Source organism: Drosophila ananassae, chromosome 3R (genome assembly GCF_017639315.1).
Source record: "Drosophila ananassae strain 14024-0371.13 chromosome 3R, ASM1763931v2, whole genome shotgun sequence".
Classification (NCBI taxonomy): domain Eukaryota; kingdom Metazoa; phylum Arthropoda; class Insecta; order Diptera; family Drosophilidae; genus Drosophila; species Drosophila ananassae.
In genome coordinates this window covers 26,805,300-26,822,811 of record NC_057930.1, presented here as the reverse complement: position 1 = coordinate 26,822,811, position 17,512 = coordinate 26,805,300, and the positions used below count along the sequence as shown (strand labels likewise).

At 58.2% G+C, this 17,512-nt stretch overlaps 2 protein-coding genes across 2 annotated transcripts; one reads left to right on the top strand and one right to left on the bottom strand.

Annotated features, from left to right (window-relative positions):
- Positions 1-437: 437 nt before the first annotated feature.
- Positions 438-16,455, top strand: LOC6497856. Its single transcript, XM_001961543.3, has 9 exons — positions 438-2,646; positions 11,170-11,517; positions 11,575-12,065; positions 12,146-12,227; positions 12,289-12,331; positions 12,396-12,570; positions 12,637-12,815; positions 12,871-12,967; positions 14,789-16,455. Exons 1-9 carry the CDS (start codon positions 694-696, stop codon positions 16,335-16,337), a joined length of 4,917 nt encoding a protein of 1,638 aa, XP_001961579.2. The 5' UTR covers positions 438-693; the 3' UTR covers positions 16,338-16,455.
- Positions 16,379-17,273, bottom strand: LOC6497682 (RNA-binding protein 7). The gene has a single exon (XM_001961544.4). It carries the CDS (start codon positions 17,183-17,185, stop codon positions 16,460-16,462), a length of 726 nt encoding a protein of 241 aa, XP_001961580.1. The 5' UTR covers positions 17,186-17,273; the 3' UTR covers positions 16,379-16,459.
- Positions 17,274-17,512: the final 239 nt, after the last annotated feature.

Sequence of the window (17,512 nt, the reverse complement as noted above, 5' to 3'; positions counted from 1 at the left end):
TGTTACGTACCTTACGTTTCAGTTTAAAATAACGTAACGGCCAATTCGAGTTTTGAACTTTGGGAGAGATTTTGAAATCTCGAAAACTCTGAAAACTTCACTTAGAAAGGCTAGAAAAAAACCATTTTCACCTGAAAAAAACCACAATTATTTCTTTATTAGTCATAAGTTAAACAAATTAAGCTGGAATTCATTAAAAAATGATAGAAAAGTAGAACAAACCAGCAAAGAATTCTAAGAATTGAAACATGTTTTTTCTAAATCGTATTATGCCGGTTTACTTAACTTTTATTTGAATAAATACAAAGTCAAATAGTAGTAGTCCTAATCCAGGTTTCAATCCTTCCAATCTGTTGCTTAGCCACTGCTTGGCCCAGTGGTGACCACTGCTGACATGCGCAGTCGCTTGTCGCTTGTTGTGGGAAGCCCGCTCCGAGGGCTTCCTCCCAACAACCAGTGCCAGGTTGGCTACAAAAGCGGGCGGCCATTGGGGAACTTCGGCAGTCGTTGCTAGCGAGTTAGCCTGTTTGCAAGTCCTTTATAGAAATAGTGAAAATTCGATGGTAAAAATAGGAAAACCCACCTCAGTCAGTGTGCAGGACGGCATTTGCAACCGGATGCAGGCGTGCGTGACAGTTTAGAATTAAAGCCGAATAGCTCAGACGCGGAAAGTTAGTTAGATAATTGCCCAGCATGTTCTTTCGCCGCATTTTGGAGCGCAAGGATAGCACTATCGCTAGCGCAGAGCCGCTTCCCGTGACCAAAAACGGATACAACAGCGAGGACAGTGAGAGTGTCACCTACCTGAGTGGCACTGCCAGTGGCGCTGCCGCCAGCGAAGTCAAGGACAGTAATAACAACAGCAGCAACAACATGAACCCCTCCGCCGCCACGAAACTGCAGCGCCGGATTGAGGCCCCAATCGGAGCCGTGCAGCTGACGCCGTTGTGGGAGCACATTCTCCGCACCCGTCGCCTGCCGGAAACAATTAGCGCATCATCTATTTATGCAGAGTTCCACGAGCGCCTCCAGGACCCCGAATGGCAGGTGCGCCAGCACGCCCTGCGCGTTCTCGTCGACGTGCTGGTGGTAATGCGGAACGAGGCCGATGACTACATGGAGGCCCAGCACATCGTCGCCCTGCTGGTTCGGAATCTTGGCCACCAGGCGCCCACGGTGCGCAAAGGGGCTCTCGACTGCCTGCGGGTGTACCTGGCCGAGACCAACGTGCCCGAAACGGTCATGACGCTCATTCTCGACTCCGGGCTGACCAAGTCGGACGTCGCAGGTCGCCTGAGCTGTGGGGTCTTGCTCTCCCTGCCGGCCCTTCTCCAGTCCGTGCTGCACACTCCCAAGAGGCATGGAATCGTTCAGCTGATTCTGGAGCGAGCCGTCCAGTACCTGGACCAACTGACTCAGCAGGAGATTGGCCTGAAGGTTCTCTCCAAGATCAGGGAGCTCCTGGGGGTGCAAGAATTCGAGGATGGCATGAACGACTTGCCCAGCAGCGATGCCCTGGCAAGGTTCTATCAGCTGTGCCAGGTCTATGGGGTGACGGGAGCGCCGACAAGGCTCCACGAGGTGAAAACTGGAGCCTGGCGCGCTGTGCCGCGCGAGGAGAGCTGGAGGAACTCGACGAGCGCCATCAAGAAACTGGAGAACTGCCCGGACAAGGGAAAGGTCATCATGGAGACGGAGATCAAGATTAACGAGGACACAGTCACCATGCGCATCCTCGAGGCGGACACAGAAACGGAGGAGTCCGGCAGCCCGGTAAGGAGCTTTCCGCCCGACATGGAGTCTGCAGAGCTGGTCTGCCGTCCTCTCCTGCCGGGGGGCTTGAGCCACCACCAGCACCATGTGGGGGCTGGCATCGTCCAGGTCATAAGCGACTCGGAGCTGGATGAAACCAAGAGCGCGAGGCCAGAGAGCCTCTCGGAACCCAGTACGCCCTCACGGGGCCTGAAGCGGGTGACCTTTGGAGGGGAAATCGTGAAGATGCGAACCCCGGATAGCGACGCTGCCTCCTCTGGCACCAAGAGGAGCTCCGAGCAGACCGAAGGGGCCATAACTATCCTGGCTGTGGAGAAATCTGTTCCGTCGCCGTCACCCTCGCTGTCCCCGACTCCAGAGGAGACCTCGGCAGTAAACATTCTTGGTCCGGTTCCAAGCACTACCGTAACATCAGCGCTCGTTTTGGACATCCCCTCGGACAACACCCAGCCCCTGCCACCCCCAGTGTCCAGGCCCTTCAGCTCCCAATCGCTCCGCCGTCCGAGTATTGCTTCCAGCGACCAGGCGGAGAGTCCCCGCAAGCGTCAGGAGCCGGAGGCGGCAAAGGTTACGACTTCACCACGATCCCCAGCGTTCCTCCGCAGTCGCAGCACGAGCCCCTCCCAGGTCAGCCCCAAGATCCCGCACAAGGAGATCGAGGTTCTGCACAACCTCCAGCAGCGGGATGTCTCCCCGCGATCCCAGCGCCTCGAGGACGTCGAGGCCACCATAGACACTCCATCACCCTTGCCGGCGCAACTGCGGAAAACGCGCAGCTCCTCCATTGTGTCGACGGAGTCACCAGCGACCCCCAAGTCCTGGGAGGACCTGGACATTGTCAACTACCAGACGATCATGGACCTGCGATCCGGGGTAAGTCCGCGAGGCAGTGCAGCCCTGTCCCCTTAATTGAAGTTAAATTAATGGCCGATATTAGCAATCCCCCCTCAGTAATTGCACCCCCTTTGTCCTCCCAGTCGAAGTCCTTTGTGTGACCAAAATATGAAGCAATGAAATTACAGTACACGCTAACCCAGCGCTGGGTTTCGAAGCCTAACTGGGTCACTAGGATATGTACAATTTCATATGCGTTCATAATTCAGCCTTCATAATGGCAGCCGCCCGACCGGCTTTATTGCGAACGAGACACGCATCACTCCACCCCCCATACGGCCCAGAAAAGGCGCTCTTCGCCTCCAGCCCCGTCTCTGCCCCCAGCTCGTGTCCGGTAACTACCCGCTGGTGCTATTACACCGCTACCGGCGCTTACTAATGAAAATTTCAGCGATAAGCGCCCAGCGCCCCTTTCGTATCGATGACGGGGGAAAACAAAAGCCAACTGCCGCCAACTGCCTCAATGGTGTCGGTACACCAATGACCTATTAATTTTCTGACGTGTGCTGCTTTTTTAAGCTCAGTGTAGTTTAAATTCGAAGATTGAGATATGTATGTCAGTGAGGGATTGTCGAACAAGTTTCAGAAACATTTATATCCAAAAGTCACAAATCAGAGTTCTTGTTGGATTGGAGCAAGTGCGTCAGCAAAATGGGGAAAGCCAGAAAGGCAGGAGCTGAGACGTGCCATTCCTTATCAGAACAAAGTTTCTGAGTGGCGTACAAAAACAGCCGGGGACTCCGAAATAGTTGCATGTTGCATAGCGGAGTGCATCTGGGGACTCTTCGTCCCGGGGAGAAGGGGGAGCTGCACCCAAAAGTGGCAAAGAGCTCTCCGTCCCGGTCAATCATTTAAGTGCACGCGATTTTATAGCAGGGCCAGAACAGAAGTATAAAACTGAAAACTGAAACTAAAAGTCAAGCCGAACGAGGCGCAATACAATAACTCACGCCCAGCTTGCAAATGGCAACATCGACGTTACAAAGCACACCGTGGATGAAGACGCTGGGGCTGCAGTAGAAAGGGTCTGGGATACGGGCCAGAGCGTGTCAAGAACTGGGTCAGTCCGAGCACAAAAATATAAAAACATTAACCGAAATTATTGCGCGTACCAAACACAAGCCCAGAGTGGCGCTATTGTCGACCATTTATATTGCCACATTTAGAGTTTGGCGGCACAGCGATTTCTGGCTGGGAATGGGAATATTAACACTCCATTCCTGAGGTGGAAGGATAATTATGGATAAGCTCTCAGAAGTGGCTATACTAGGTCGATCCCTCGTCTGCCTCTCCTGCCAAACCAAACCGAATCCAACACTTGAAATCAATAGTTTTTCTTTATTTACTTTTTTTATTCAGTGCAGTTTTTGATTATAACTCTTATTAATGACATACATACTTGACTACAATATATATGTACATAATATTTAACATTCTGACTCCATTTCATTCCAATTTGGTCCTTTTTGAATGACTTGTCCTGTGGACAGCAATATTCCAAAGCGAATAACTTGGCCATTTCCCAACTGATTCGGGAACGGATTACCATTACCAAACCAGGGCCCACGACAATATCCTCCGACCTGCAAAGAAATAACGGAAGATGAGACAAAGTATTTTTGGTAGATTTTTCCAAAATAAACGTATTAGTAACTCTTTCCTAAACCGCGAATTAACCATTTACCATAAGAATTGCGAACACTTAAGTTCTACCAGATTGGGGCAACGGGTACCGGCTACGGCTGTAAATAACGGGCTACGGCTTTAAATAACGGGCTACGGGTGACTGGAACGGGATACGGAACCGGGCTTCAGACTTCAGGGCTCCTGGCTACAGGCTCCTGGAACCGGGCTACAGACTGCTGGGACCGGGTACAGGCTGCAGGGACCGGGAACAGGCTCCTGGAACTGGGCTAAAGGTTCCTGGATCCGGCCTACAGGCTGCAGGGACCGGCTAGAGGCTCCTGGAACTGGGCTACAGGCTGCGGGGACCGGCTACAGGCTACAGGCTCCAGGATCCGGGCTACAGGCTGCAGGGACCGGCTACAGGCTCCTAGAACCGGGCTACAGGGTACGGGGACCGGCTCCAGGCTCCTGGATCCGTGCTACACGCTGCAGGGACCGGCTACAGGCTCCTGGAACCAGGCTTCAGGCTGCAGGGACCGGCTACAGGCTCCAGGATCCGGGCTACAGGCTGCAGGGACCGGCTACAGGTTCCTGGAACCGGGCTACAGGCTGCAGGGACCGGCTACAGGTTCCTGGAACCGTGCTACAGGCTGCAGGGACCGGCTACAGGCTCCAGGATCCGGGCTACAGGCTGCAGGGACCGGCTACAGGCTCCTGGAACCGTGCTACAGGCTGCAGGGACCGGCTACAGGCTCCAGGATCCGGGCTACAGGCTCCTGGAACCGTGCTACAGGCTTCAGGGACCGGCTACAGGCTCCAGGATCCGGGCTACAGGCTGCAGGGACCGGCTACAGGCTCCAGGATCTGGGCTACAGGCTGCAGGGACCGGCTACAGGCTCCAGGATCCGGGCTACAGGCTGCAAGGACCGGCTACAGGCTCCAGGATCCGGGCTACAGGCTGCAGGGACCGGCTACAGGCTCCAGGATCCCGGCTACAGGCCGCAGGGACCGGCTACAGGCTCCAGGATCCGGGCTACAGGCTCCTGGAACCGGGCTACAGGCTGCAGGGACCGGCTACAGGTTCCTGGAACCGTGCTACAGGCTGCAGGGACCGGCTACAGGCTCCAGGATCCCGGCTACAGGCCGCAGGGACCGGCTACAGGCTCCTGGAACCGTGCTACAGGCTTCAGGGACCGGCTACAGGCTCCAGGATCCGGGCTACAGGCTGCAGGGACCGGCTACAGGCTCCAGGATCCCGGCTACAGGCCGCAAGGACCGGCTACAGGCTCCAGGATCCGGGCTACAGGCTGCAGGGACCGGCTACAGGCTCCAGGATCCCGGCTACAGGCCGCAGGGACCGGCTACAGGTTCCTGGAACCGGGCTACAGGCTGCAGGGACCGGCTACAGGTTCCTGGAACCGTGCTACAGGCTGCAGGGACCGGCAACAGGCTCCAGGATCCGGGCTACAGGCTGCAGGGACCGGCTACAGGTTCCTGGAACCGGGCTACAGGCTGCAGGGACCGGCTACAGGTTCCTGGAACCGTGCTACAGGCTGCAGGGACCGGCTACAGGCTCCAGGATCCCGGCTACAGGCCGCAGGGACCGGCTACAGGCTCCAGGATCCGGGCTACAGGCTGCAAGGACCGGCTACAGGTTCCTGGAACCGGGCTACAGGCTGCAGGGACCGGCTACAGGTTCCTGGAACCGTGCTACAGGCTGCAGGGACCGGCTACAGGCTCCAGGATCCCGGCTACAGGCCGCAGGGACCGGCTACAGGCTCCAGGATCCGGGCTACAGGCTGCAGGGACCGGCTACAGGCTCCAGGATCCGGGCTACACGCTGCAGGGACCGGCTACAGGTTCCTGGAACCGTGCTACAGGCTGCAGGGACCGGCTACAGGCTCCAGGATCCGGGCTACAGGCTGCAGGGACCGGCTACAGGCTCCTGGATCCGGGCTACACGCTGCTGGGACCGGCTACAGGCTCCTGGAACCAGGCTACAGGCTGCGGGGACCGGCGACAGGCTCCTGGAACCAGCTACAGGATGCAGGGACCGGCTACAGGTTCCTGGAACCGGGCTACAGGCTGCAGGGACCGGCTACAGGCTGCAGGGACCGGCTACAGGCTCCTGGATCCCGGCTACAGGCCGCAGGGACCGGCTACAGGTTCCTGGAACCGTGCTACAGGCTGCAGGGACCGGCTACAGGTTCCTGGAACCGGGCTACAGGCTGCAGGGACCGGCTACAGGTTCCTGGAACCGTGCTACAGGCTGCAGGGACCGGCTACAGGCTCCAGGATCCGGGCTACAGGCTGCAGGGACCGGACACAGGTTCCTGGAACCGGGCTACAGGCTGCAGAGACCGGCTACAGGCTCCAGGATCCGGGCTACAGGCTGCAGGGACCGGCTACAGGCTCCAGGATCCGGGCTACACGCTGCAGGGACCGGCTACAGGCTCCTGGAACCGGGCTACAGGCTGCAGGGACCGGCTACAGGTTCCTGGAACCGTGCTACAGGCTGCAGGGACCGGCTACAGGCTCCAGGATCCGGGCTACAGGCTGCAGGGACCGGCTACAGGCTCCTGGATCCGGGCTACACGCTGCTGGGACCGGCTACAGGTTCCTGGAACCGGGCTACACGCTGCAGGGACCGGCTACAGGCTCCTGGAACCGTGCTACAGGCTGCAGCGACCGGCTACAGGCTTCAGGATCCGGGCTACAGGCTGCAGGGACCGGCTACAGGCTCCTGGATCCGGGCTACACGCTGCAGGGACCGGCTACAGGCTCCTGGAACCAGGCTACAGGCTGCGGGGACCGGCGACAGGCTCCTGGAACCGGCTACAGGATGCAGGGACCGGCTACAGGCTCCAGGATCCGGGCTACAGGCTGCAGGGACCGGCTACAGGTTCCTGGAACCGGGCTACAGGCTGCAGGGACCGGCTACAGGTTCCTGGAACCGTGCTACAGGCTGCAGGGACCGGCTACAGGCTCCAGGATCCCGGCTACAGGCCGCAGGGACCGGCTACAGGCTCCAGGATCCCGGCTACAGGCCGCAGGGACCGGCTACAGGTTCCTGGAACCGGGCTACAGGCTGCAGGGACCGGCTACAGGTTCCTGGAACCGTGCTACAGGCTGCAGGGACCGGCTACAGGCTCCAGGATCCGGGCTACACGCTGCAGGGACCGGCTACAGGCTCCTGGAACCGGGCTACAGGCTGCAGGGACGGGCTACAGGCTCCAGGATCCCGGCTACAGGCCGCAGGGACCGGCTACAGGCTCCAGGATCCGGGCTACAGGCTGCAGGGACCGGCTACAGGCTCCAGGATCCCGGCTACAGGCCGCAGGGACCGGCTACAGGTTCCTGGAACCGGGCTACAGGCTGCAGGGACCGGCTACAGGCTCCAGGATCCGGGCTACAGGCCGCAGGGACCGGCTACAGGTTCCTGGAACCGTGCTACAGGCTGCAGGGACCGGCTACAGGCTCCAGGATCCCGGCTACAGGCCGCAGGGACCGGCTACAGGCTCCAGGATCCGGGCTACAGGCTGCAGGGACCGGCTACAGGTTCCTGGAACCGTGCTACAGGCTTCAGGGACCGGCTACAGGCTCCAGGATCCGGGCTACAGGCTGCAGGGACCGGCTACAGGCTCCAGGATCCGGACTACAGGCTGCAGGGACCGGCAACAGGCTCCAGGATCCGGGCTACAGGCTTCAGGGACCGGCTACAGGTTCCTGGAACCGTGCTACAGGCTGCAGGGACCGGCTGCAGGCTCCTGAATCCGGGCTACACGCTGCAGGGACCGGTTACAGGTTCCTGGAACCGGGCTACAGGCTACGGGGACCGGCTACAGGTTCCTGGAACCGGGCTACAGGCTGCAGGGACCGGCTACATGCTCCAGGATCCGGGCTACAGGCTGCAGGGACCGGTTACAGGCTCCTGGAACCGTGCTACAGGCTGCAGGGACCGGCTACAGGCTCCAGGATCCGGGCTACAGGCTGCAGGGACCGGCTAAAGGTTCCTGGAACCTGTAGCCGGTCCCTGCATCCTGTAGCCGGTTCCAGGAGCCTGTAACCGGTCCCAGCAGACTGCAGCCCCGTTCCGGGAACCTGTAGCCGGTCCCTGCAGCGTGTAGCACGGATCCTGGAGCCTGTAGCCGGTCCCTGCGGCCTGTAGCCGGGATCCTGGAGCCTGTAGCCGGTCCCTGCAGCCTGTAGCACGGTTCCTGGAACCTGTAGCCGGTCCCCGCAGCCTGTAGCCTGGTTCCAGGAGCCTGTAGCCGGTCCCTGAAGCCTGTAGCCGGTCCCTGCAGCCTGTAGCCGGTCCCTGCAGCGTGTAGCCCGGATCCTGGAGCCTGTAGCCGGTCCCTGCAGCCTGTAGCACGGTTCCAGGAACCTGTAGCCGGTCCCTGCAGCCTGTAGCCCGGTTCCAGGAACCTGTAGCCGGTCCCTGCGGCCTGTAGCCGGGATCCTGGAGCCTGTAGCCGGTCCCTGCAGCCTGTAGCCCGGTTCCAGGAACCTGTAGCCGGTCCCTGCAGCCTGTAGCCCGGATCCTGGAGCCTGTAGCCGGTCCCTGCAGCCTGTAGCCGGGATCCTGGAGCCTGTAGCCGGTCCCTGCAGCCTGTAGCACGGTTCCTGGAACCTGTAGCCGGTCCCTGCATCCTGTAGCCGGTTCCAGGAGCCTGTAACCGGTCCCAGCAGACTGCAGCCCCGTTCCGGGAACCTGTAGCCGGTCCCTGCAGCGTGTAGCACGGATCCTGGAGCCTGTAGCCGGTCCCTGCGGCCTGTAGCCGGGATCCTGGAGCCTGTAGCCGGTCCCTGCAGCCTGTAGCACGGTTCCTGGAACCTGTAGCCGGTCCCCGCAGCCTGTAGCCTGGTTCCAGGAGCCTGTAGCCGGTCCCTGAAGCCTGTAGCCGGTCCCTGCAGCCTGTAGCCGGTCCCTGCAGCGTGTAGCCCGGATCCTGGAGCCTGTAGGCGGTCCATGCAGCCTGTAGCACGGTTCCAGGAACCTGTAGCCGGTCCCCGTAGCCTGTAGCCCGGATCCTGGAGCCGGTAGCCGGTCCCTGCAGCGTGCAGCTCGGATCCTGGAGCATGTAGCCGGTCCCTGCAGCCTGTAGCCCGGTTCCAGGAGCCTGTAGCCGGTCCCTGCAGCCTGTAGCACGGTTCCATGAGCCTGTAGCCGGTCCCTGCAGCTTGTAGCCGGTTCCAGGAGCCTGTCGCCGTTCCCTGCAGCCTGTAGCCCGGTTCCAGGAACCTGTAGCCGGTCCCTTTAGCCTGTAGCCCGGATCCAGGAGCCTGTAACCGGTCCCAGCAGACTGCAGCCCCGTTCCGGGAACCTGTAGCCGGTCCCTGCAGCGTGTAGCACGGATCCAGGAGCCTGGAGCCGGTCCCCGTAGCCTGTAGCCGGTCCCTGCAGCCTGTAGCCCGGGTCCTGGAGCATGTAGCCGGTTCCCACAGCCTGTAGCCCGGTTCCAGGAACCTTTAGCCGGTCCCTGCAGCGTGTAGCACGGATCCAGGAGCCTGGAGCCGGTCCCCGTAGCCTGTAGCCCGGTTCCATGAGCCTGTAGCCGGTCCCTGCAGCTTGTAGCCGGTTCCAGGAGCCTGTCGCCGGTCCCTGCAGCCTGTAGCACGGTTCCAGGAGCCTGTAGCCGGTCTCTGCAGCCTGTAGCCCGGTTCCAGGAGCCTGTCGCCGGTCCCTGCAGCCTGTAGCCCGGTTCCAGGAACCTGTAGCCGGTCCCTGCAGCGTGTAGCACGGATCCAGGAGCCTGGAGCCGGTCCCCGTAGCCTGTAGCCCGGATCCTGGAGCCTGTAGCCGGTCCCTGCAGCCTGTAGCCCGGATCCTGGAGCATGTAGCCGGTCCCTGCAGCCTGTAGCCTGGTTCCAGGAACCTGTAGCCGGTCCCTGCAGCGTGTAGCACGGATCCAGGAGCCTGGAGCCGGTCCCCGTAGCCTGTAGCCCGGATCCTGGAGCCTGTAGCCGGTCCCTGCAGCCTGTAGCCCGGTTCCTGGAGCATGTAGCCGGTCCCTGCAGCCTGTAGCCCGGATCCTGGAGCCTGTAGCCGGTCCCTGCAGCCTGTAGCCCGGATCCTGGAGCCTGTAGCCGGTCCCTGCAGCGTGTAGCACGGATCCAGGAGCCTAGAGCCGGTCCCCGTAGCCTGTAGCCGGGTTCCAGGAACCTGTAACCGGTCCCTGCAGCCTGTAGCCCGGATCCTGGAGCATGTAGCCGGTCCCTGCGGCCTGTAGCCCGGATCCAGGAGCTTCTAGCCGGTCCCTGCAGCCTGTAGGCCGGATCCAGGAACCTTTAGCCTGGTTCCAGGGGCCTGTACCCGGTCCCAGCAGCCTGTAGCCCGGATCCAGGAGCCTGTTCCCGATCCCTGCTGCCGTAGCCCTCTTCATGCAGCCCAATCCCCGTTTACCTTATAGCCTGTAGGCAGTTGCCGTTGCCCGAACCGCGTAGGCCGTTCCCAATAGCTTGTAGCTAGGACCCCGTTACCTGCACCATATTACCCTTAGGTTAATTCTTATAGTTCATGGTTGATATGGGTTCTGACTTTTGTTATTTTTATGGGTGTGCTTGTAAATATCTCGGCTATCTCACGACCGACTGAGGATTGGAATTCCATTTCGAAATCAGGCTTTCGCCTTCGATCTGCATCAAAATATCCTAAAAATCGAACTAAAACATTGTAGTTTGGTAATAGGAATCCTTTCCCGAATTGGTTAGGAAACGGCGGGGATATTTACAAGCAACCATATGGAAAAGGATGGAGGTTTTTCACTTTCGTGTGTTATAATCGTAAGGTGTAGGGCCATTGGGAGAAGCTCCAAGAACAAAAGAATCAGGACTCACCTAATTGTTTTTTTCCTCTCCGTTTCTCGTTGTCAGGATTGGCGTAACCGATTGCAGGGCATCGCTAACCTGGAGGTCGCCCTAAGCTCGTCAAGCAACCTGGCCCTGGTTCAGCCCTATCTGGACAGCCTTCTGCGGTCGCTTCTCTCGTCGGAACGCCGCTTTGAGGTCGCAGAACTGAAGCGGGAGCTGTTGGTAAATCTCATCAGCCGCCTGCCTCTGGACAACTTGGAGGAACGCACTCCCCAGATCCTGACGGGGCTGAGTCGCCAGGGCAATGCCGGAGCAAACCGGGTGTGCAAGGCGCTGATGCAGCGACTTCCGGCCGGGACCATTGTGGCCAAGCTGACTAATCCCGACTTCCTGCACGCCAAGAGTTCAAAGGTGAGTGATAAGGCTGTTGATAATCCTGGTTACAAAATGATTCCAACTTACTTTCAGTTCCGGGACCATGCGCTGCAAATGTCCATCTGTGCCCTGATGACCTTCCCGGGCACCTGCTTCGACATCAACCTGCTGACGGCCCAGGCGGTGTATTCGCTGCTGAACCGCAAGCGGCGAGTGCGCCAGTCGGCCCTGGAAGTGATTGCCGTCCTGGCGGACATATCCTCAGTGAAGGAGGTCCTGAGCATTGTCTCCGACATGGCCGTCGGGGTGGACCAGGGCGCCCAGATGTTGGAGGCAGTGCGAATGCGTCTCTCCCGCCTGCAGCTGCCAGTTGTGACGCCGGACAGCGCGGTGATCTTTGTCTTCAACCAGGCCGACCAGCCCGGCGGCAGGCGCTCCGGGGCGGATGTGGACTGGATTTTCCAGGGCGAGGGCTCAGCCTCGCCGAACACCATCAAGAGGCGTCGCATGCGGGCCGCGAGTCGTCAACAGGGAAACTTTCAGGAGGGCGCAGATGTCAAAGACTTCAAGGACACGTTTCGTAGGTGGGTTTAGGAAGCTAAGAAATGGAAGAAAGTTTATAGTTATTAAATATTTCTTAAATAATAAACAAAAACCTGTGCAGTTTCAGTCAAGTCAGCGAAAGCCTGCATCGCCACTCCTTTCACTCTCCTCCGGAAACCCTTGACATGACCAGTCCAGCAAATGTGAGCTCAAGACTAGCTACTTCTATCGTTAACATAGATTTAATGGCTTCTCTCATTCCAGGACTTTTCCCAGAGGTTAAGTTTTGGAGCTAGAGCAGCAAATGGTAGGCAGTGTCCTAATAACTATCTCATACAGTATACCAACTCTTTTAACTTTTCCCTCTCAAGGAGGCCCAGCCAGCTACGCGGACCGTCGCCTGGTGGCCAAGGCGTGCTCTGACACCTCGATGGAGGTCCGAAGCACAGACAGCACGACCACCACCTCCAGCAGTGGCAGTGCCACCGTCAGCTACCTGCATCTCACGGCCCGCCAGGGAGGAAAATTCTCAGGACCCGGCTTCAGGTACGGCCAACCTTTCAGGAGTAGAAATTGAGGGATAAGTAACCCATTCCCGGCCATCCTTGATAGATTCCCAGCCATGAACCAGCACACGGACTTTGTAAACAACTTCATGCGCAGCTACCCGACGGAGGGACCAACCTACCCCAAGATCAACTACTCCATCCCCAAGCCCCAGCAGCAGGTGCGAAGGAAACTGCAACACCAGAACTCCTTCTCCAAAGCCCGGTGCTCCGTCGCTGCTCAAGGTATTTCCTTCCTTAATACCAATCTCCGACTTTCTTAAAGGCATACTTTCCACAGGGGGAGACCCTCAGAGGCGGGAGCAGCACCACTTCACGGTGGAGGGCAACCTGCAGGCCCCGCTGGACTCCGAGTGCGTCGACGTCGCTAAATCAGTGTAAGTTCCGTCCCAACTGGCATATATCTCAATTAAGGCACGGGGATCAGAACCCATTCTGTGGCCACAGGGTTTCATGCGCGAGAATTCTAACCCAAATTCGAAAAGCCGGCTTTGGGGTGCTGGTGGCGTCGAGGCCCGGGGAGGAGGTGTTGTGTTGGTCAGCAAATTCTGCCGGGCGGCCGGCACACGCACCCTGCCTCTAACCCACTCCTGGCTCCTGCCGCCTAAGGGTGTCGCGCTGCCTAACCTAAATAATTCAAATGCGCAGTGGGGCTCGCGTTGCTGAAATTCAAGTGGGTCACTACAGAAACGTGATTAACGTGCTTAGTTTTTAGTTAAACATTCAGATTAGTTAGTTTAGTGTTTTTAGGCATTTAAAGATGCAACAAGTAACTGATTCTAGAACACTTTCTTATTATAATAACTAATAACTAACTGATGAGGGATTTTAGAAACAAATATGGTGCAGAAAACTAGAGATATGATTTAAAATATAAGGATATGCTTCAGATACTAGTTATGTATTAACCCAATACCATAAAGTTCCGAAATAAAACCAAATATGTTGAACAAATATCAAGTAAAAGCTATCACCAACTTCGAGTCCTTCGTGAGCCACCCATCTCCTCAAGACGTGCTAGTGGTATGGGTCTTCCTAGCCAGTGTCAATTGCGATGAACCTTCAAGTGACCACTGGCTATCGCTCGGCTTTGGACTCTTCTTTCGTCGCCAAAAATCAATTTTCTTGGGCTAGTGTATAGGAAGTCTAATTCTGAGAAGTGCCAGGCGGTGGGGGTTCCAGTGACATTTAAGAATTAACATTCAAGCTCAGCTCAAAAATCCCCTAAAGGGAAGAGGACAAGTTCGTCAAGACTCTACTAGAATGTAATAGTAGTAACATTTTTGGGAAAATAGCCATTAAAGTGGACTACCTCCATTAGTGCCTCTAAGAACTATCCAATAAGTATAGTACTCCCCCAAGTGTGTTACGACACCTTTTGGCGACGTGGAAACTTGTTGTACGGCCGACTTCGGGAGCTGGGCTACGAAGGCGCCCGAAGATTCCGGGCAAGGCGCTCGTCGCAAAAGGTCGAAACGACCCCCGACCCGCCAAGGCGGGACCAATGGCCAGTTGGTCTGGAAGTCCGTGGTCGGCTAGTTGGCCCGCGACCCTTTCTGATACCCGACTCTCCCTCTCCTGGCCGGGGGTGGGGTCCTTCCGTTAGTGTGTCCATGTGATTGCTCGGAAAACGCAATGTCCTGTTTTTCGTTTGCAACTTTCGCCTTGTTGTGGATTCCCGGTGTATGGAAATTCCTTCGAAATGGCCAGCAACTGCAAACAGTCTGCGAAGTCGTGTGGTTTGAAGAAGTTGTCGCCATCGCCATCGCCATAGCCGTCGAGCATGAGCTGTTCTAAGTAGAAAATCGTCTGTCCTGGCCGATAAAATTATCATTTGCGTTAGCCGTGAGCGGAAAAATGCAGAATGCGTTCTCCTGTGGCGGTCAGCCGGTCAATATCCTGCGAAAGACCCGCACGCTCCTCCACTCGGTGCGGGCGAGCATCTGCCAGAGGGCCGTGGAGGCCCACGCCTCGCTCTGCAGCGGTTGTTGCACTGACGCGGCTCCCAAGCTCAGAAAATCGATTGATACCGACGGGGGGAAGGACGAAGTCGATGATAACCCCACCATTGAAGTGTTTAGGCCCTTGCCGGACACCGAAAAAGACCAAGTTTACATATTGTTTGAGGATCTGTGAGTGTTGGAGGCACTCCCCCACCCTACTCCTTCTAACTCATCCTTTTCGTTTTATTTTCGCAGTAACCCGGTATCGAAGGCGGCTCAGACGGCGGTGATAGCCACGGAAGTGGCGCCGACGGACGGCTCTCCCCTCTCCGTGAAGTCCACCACCTACTCGCAGAAATCCACTGCCTCGGCCAAGTCCTGCGGCAGCCACGTCATCCCGTCCAGGGGCACCAGCCACCAGGGCGACGGGCAGCTAGAGGTGCTGAGCCTAGAGCGAAGTCCCGGCGATGCCTTCGGAGAGCTCGTCGTGGACGACATCGAGGAGGAGGAGATGGATCCCGCCGCCCACGAGGAGTCTCTGAAGCGGCAGGGGAGCGTGAACAGCCTGCACAGCAAGACGGAGAGCATCAAGACCCAGCTGGAGGACACCACGCCCCAGCTGTCGAGGGCCCAGTCGGTCAAGTCGCTGCCCATCGAGGAGGACATTGAGGAGGGCAGTAACAGCTTCGTGATGGTCGAGGAGGTGCAGCACGAGCTGAAGTCCACGCCCACAGAGATCTCATCGCAGGAAGAGTCGATGGCAGTCGCCGAAGTGGCACATTTCGCTCCCAAGAGCGGGCCGTCGTCTCCCCATTTGGGGCTCCATCCGCGAAGCCTCTCTCTGGACTCTCTCTACGGAGCACGGCCTGCCTCCAAGCAGGGATCCCTAGACACCAGCACCACGGACAACACTTCACAGTCGGGCTCCCAGCTGGGCAACCCTCTGGCTACGCCCTCGTCCTCCGGTCCAAAGTCCGGTTCTGGAAAGGTTCAGCACACGCCGCTGAAACAGAAGTCCAAGACGTCGTGCTTCCTGCGGGGGCAGCGTCGCGTGTCGCCCGTCAAGCAGGCCATCAAGATGTCCCAGGCAGAGCTGTTCCCCCAGAACATGGCGCGCTTCGAGAAGCCCCGGGACGCCCTGTTGAAGACGTTCGACCAGCTGGACTCCAACAACTGGGAGACCAACATGATCGGCCTAAGGAGCATGGTGCGCCTGATCCGCTACCACGCCGACACCCTGGACCACCAGATGCACATGTCCTGCATCCAGCTGACCCGCTCGGTGCGCAACCTGCGCTCCCAGGTGGCCCGCGCCGCCTGCCAGGCCGCAGCCGAGCTGTTCTCGCTCAAGTCCTCTAGCCTGCAGCAGGAATGCGACGACCTGGTCTGCGCCCTGCTCCACCGCACCGCCGACACAAACCGATTCCTGCGTGCCGACGCCACCCGGGCTCTGGAGTCGATGGTGGACCACTCCCCGCCGCCGAAGATCCTGAACATCCTCGCCACCAAGGGGGCGCAGCACCAGAACGCCCTGGTGCGCACCACCACAGCCAAGCTGCTCTTCCGGCTGGTGGAGCGGCTGGGCAGCGAGCGAGTCTATGCCATGGGCCGGGAGAACCGCGACAAGTTCTTCGTGGTGGGCGCCAACCTGCTCCTGGAGGGCAGCCTGGAGACGCGCAGCTATGCCAAGTCCCTTTTTCGCGCCCTCTCCGAGCACCACAACTACCAGCGGCTGCTCCTGGAGGTGATACCGCCGCGCACGTACCGCAATGTTGAGAAAACGCTGCGAAGCATCACCCGCTAGGAGCTGGAGGAGCACACCCCACACATTGTTAGCTCAGACGATTCTAGTTCATACATCTCTATTTAGATTCTAAATGTTTGTAAGATCTACCCTAAGATTAATAAAGCAGTAGAGGCTACGTCCTAGATCCTTCGCTGGTGGTTGTGCCGCTGGTCCGATCGCCGGCTGCCGCCCTGCATGTGCTGGTTCTGGTAGTGCTGCTGGGGGTGGTTCCGCGGCCGGTTGCGCTCCATCACCGAGCTGTCGCTGCGCCGCCGCTGGTCGCCATTCTGGCCGCCCGAGTGCCGGTCGTAGGGCTTGGCGCCATGCAATCCGTGTCGGCCGGATTGGGGCGGCGAGGGCTTGCCGGGCGAGTCCTGCATCTTGGGATTGCTGAGCCGGCCCTGGGGATAGTTCGACTGTTGCTGCCTGGGCTTGTCGGCTCCCTGCGGCCTGATCGTCACCTTCTTTTCGAAGAGCTCCAGGCCTTGGTACAGCTCCAGGGCGAAGGGCACCGCGCACAGGTGCTGGTATGTCACGAAGCCGAAGTTCCGATGTCGGCCGCCCATCTTGTCCACGGGAATGCGCACCTGCTCAATGGGACCCGCTTGCAGGAACACCTCGTACAGGATCTCCTCCGTCACGCGCTCGTCGAGATTGCCGCAGAACAGGGTGCGCTGGTCCTCGTCATCCTCGTCGTCCAGGTCTTCTCCAGCCTGCTCGAAGGAGTCGTTCGGTGTCGAGCCAAAGGGATTGAAGGGATTTGGCATGGGCATTCCGAACCCATTGCCGTTCAGGCCCATCCCCATCATCAACGCCATGCCAGGGTCTCCACTGTACATCTGTTGCAATACCGCCTGCATATCCATGGCTTGGTTCCGAATTATCCGAAGTTTGGTTTGTTATTGTTGTGCTGAAGGCACAGGGTTGCACTGAATGCCAGGGATGGACAAGCGCTCTGGTTCAGTTCTCGTGAACTAGCTCTCAAAAAGACTGACTCACGCGAACTAGTTCTCAAGTGTGGGGAGAATGGGAGTTGGAGTTCATGGAGTGGGGAATATGCGAGTTTGAATTTTAATCTTGAAGTTCAAAGTTCAAAGGACTTAAAAGATGTTTTCCCTTAATTCCTTTGGGAAAACACAGAATTTTCGGCCTGATAAAGTGGTAATTGGAACAGTGCACCACCTTATGAATAA

Coding starts and splice junctions, on each gene's coding strand:
- LOC6497856 (XM_001961543.3), top strand. CDS start 694: ATGTTCTTTCGCCGCATTTTGGAGCGCAAGGATAGCACTATCGCTAGC. Junction 11,518..11,574: donor TGCACGCCAAGAGTTCAAAG/GTGAGTGATAAG, acceptor ACTTACTTTCAG/TTCCGGGACCATGCGCTGCA. Junction 12,332..12,395: donor TGGAGCTAGAGCAGCAAATG/GTAGGCAGTGTC, acceptor TTCCCTCTCAAG/GAGGCCCAGCCAGCTACGCG.
- LOC6497682 (XM_001961544.4), bottom strand. CDS start 17,185: ATGGATATGCAGGCGGTATTGCAACAGATGTACAGTGGAGACCCTGGC.